At 35.6% G+C, this 2,481-nt stretch overlaps 1 protein-coding gene across 1 annotated transcript in view; it reads left to right on the plus strand.

Moving 5' to 3' along the window:
* LOC106103456 (zinc finger SWIM domain-containing protein 8-like) overlaps positions 1–2,481 on the plus strand; it is a 17,253-nt gene that overhangs the window by 3,774 nt on the left and 10,998 nt on the right. Inside the window, exons 7-11 of the mRNA XM_013283235.1 lie at positions 3–20; positions 255–383; positions 1,176–1,283; positions 1,843–2,106; positions 2,397–2,478. Of these exons, the coding sequence (XP_013138689.1) occupies positions 3–20; positions 255–383; positions 1,176–1,283; positions 1,843–2,106; positions 2,397–2,478 (601 nt within the window). The remainder of the gene's footprint in view (positions 1–2; positions 21–254; positions 384–1,175; positions 1,284–1,842; positions 2,107–2,396; positions 2,479–2,481) is intronic.

Raw genomic sequence — 2,481 nt, forward strand, 5'->3', positions numbered from 1 at the left:
AGATCATGGCTTGTGAACAGGTAAACAGTTCACTAAGAAAGTTTTATCAATAATTTTACTATATCCGTGACTGCACCTAACTTTATATAGTTTAAATATAAATAAGCTGTTTTAATTCCATTGGGTTTTACTATGTTAGGGTATTACAATTATGTTCATTAAATGAGTATTTTTTAAATGTCCTTGTTATTTTTGTTGATGTATCTTCTATGGTAACTTCAAGGTGATGTTTTGATATAAATATGTTTGTACAGATCATAGTGTGGTGGTACAGCACTAAGGCTGCGCTGGTTGCGTGGAGCGGGTCGGGCAGCGCGGGCGGGAAGCACGGCGCCGGCGGGAACTCCGCGGCGCAGCATGCTTGCTCCTCCCTCTGTGATGAGGTAACAACTAACTGCAGTATACACAACACATTTTTAAACCCTTTCCTCCTTAAATGATATCAACATTTTCGTAAAACATTGAGCATGCTGCCGAATTCCAATGATGACAAAGTATTCGTTATTTTCCACTACGTTTTTAAAGGCTTGCAATATATTTAACAATTATAATTTAAAAATTTGAATGTATCCATTTTGTTTATTGGTTTTACGTTTTTTATGCTGTAGGAAAGTTTATTTCCCGGTGAACAAATAGCCGACAAGAGTGCTGTTACAGTAACACTGAGCCGAATCAGCCGACAGCGCACGTCGTAGCGTACAGCAGCTATATGTAACTAGTTATCAATAATTGCAACTATATTAAGCTTTTATGTCTAAAAGAAAATATAATTTTAGATTAAGTTTAATTGTGGGTACATTGAAATGTTACATTTTCTAGGAGAAAAAGAAACTTACTATGGTAGAGATTGCATTACACATGTAAATTTTATTCCTCAAATTCGAATTAAGTTGCCTGTAGTCTAAGTCAGATTGTCTGAATGTCTTCCGTGATAAGCTTTAGGATTTTCAACAGTTTGTATAAGGCAAAATGTTGACTATACCTTCATTGCAAAATAACATGCATGTTCGAACTATAGTGAAAAAACAGCTCATGTGCTGAATTTTTTTAAATAAATAGGTAAATAAAAACATGTATTCTCTCTCATCTCTATTGTCTTTTTTGTATTCAGGTGTTTTAGGAACCTCGTGATAAGAATGTTGCGATGCGATGTTAGAAATGATTTATTTTTTCAGATGGTGGTACTGTGGCGCCTGGCTGCTCTCAATCCGTCGTTGGCGCCGCACGAGCGCGACACGCTACACGAACAGTTCGCTCAGTGGCATACGAAGGTCTTAGATAAGGCGAGTAATTACTTCATATGACTAAAATAAGCCATTGGTAACTTAAGTACATTTGATGATCTGCAGATCAGCACATATGTGAAGCAAATCAGTAAACAATCTTACAGCTCAATTTGTATCTCCATAAAATTATGATTCGTGCTTAGTGCTCTGAAATGCAAGTTGATTCTGTTGATGGCTCTTTGACATAGTTATAGATCATTGAGTTGAGCCGTGATGACTAATTTAATTGTTGAGCAGCCCATCATTATTTCATTCATCAATAAATTCATATTTAACATACTTAGGGCCTGTCACACCAAATTGTAAATAGTCTGATAACAATCCATCATGTAAAATATATTATGAAAATCATGGATTTTGTTACCTAATTGACAGTAACATGATTTTTAAGCAGTCTGAGTCTCTATCAGCCAGTAGTGGAACAGGCCCTTAAAGTTTTTTTTTATGTTTAAATAAACAGTCTCTTAGTAAAAATTATCTAAAACTCCTCGAACTACCAATTAACAACTAACAAATGATCTTGAAATTCCAATATGGGTTAATTATTTTTCCATAGGTGGCAAAAAATCGTAACAACCTTAACATGAGTTCTACATCTCACACGAGACATTCAAGATCCCACACGCACTCGCCGTACATCAGCGGCATCAGTGAGAGCGAGGTGTTCCCCGGCTTCCACCCCGCCATGGAGGCCTGCTTCCTGGAGTGGGACGACTACCAGATACCAGGAGTCACCTACAGCAAGGACCTCAATCCGTTGTACCACAGCCCATTCACCATTTTCCGTCATACCGAAAAACACAATGATAGTGTCCATCAGGTATGTTTTAGTCGATAGATCTGAAAGAAATTTCTTAAATAATTCATATGATAAACTAAATGTAGTTTAATAAAGAATATTAAATTATTAAAGAATTTTTTTTTAGTGTATCTTACTTTACTAACGTAAATTTTGTTTATCGTGTAAAATAAATCAAAGATTGTTTCAGTCATTGTAAACAGATAAATTGCTTTGTCTTTTATTTATGTTTATAGGAGATTGTTATTTCTTTAACATGTAAAAATGTAAAGTTTAAGTATAGATTTTGTTCATATTTATAATACTTGCAGGTCCATTCATCAAAAGCAGTATTAAACAATGAAATGTCGTTGAACTACCGGCTGTCGAGCCAGGAGCCGGTGCAAAGCCAGCGCT

Source organism: Papilio polytes, unplaced genomic scaffold, assembly GCF_000836215.1.
Source record: "Papilio polytes unplaced genomic scaffold, Ppol_1.0 DF823731.1, whole genome shotgun sequence".
Lineage (NCBI taxonomy): Eukaryota > Metazoa > Arthropoda > Insecta > Lepidoptera > Papilionidae > Papilio > Papilio polytes.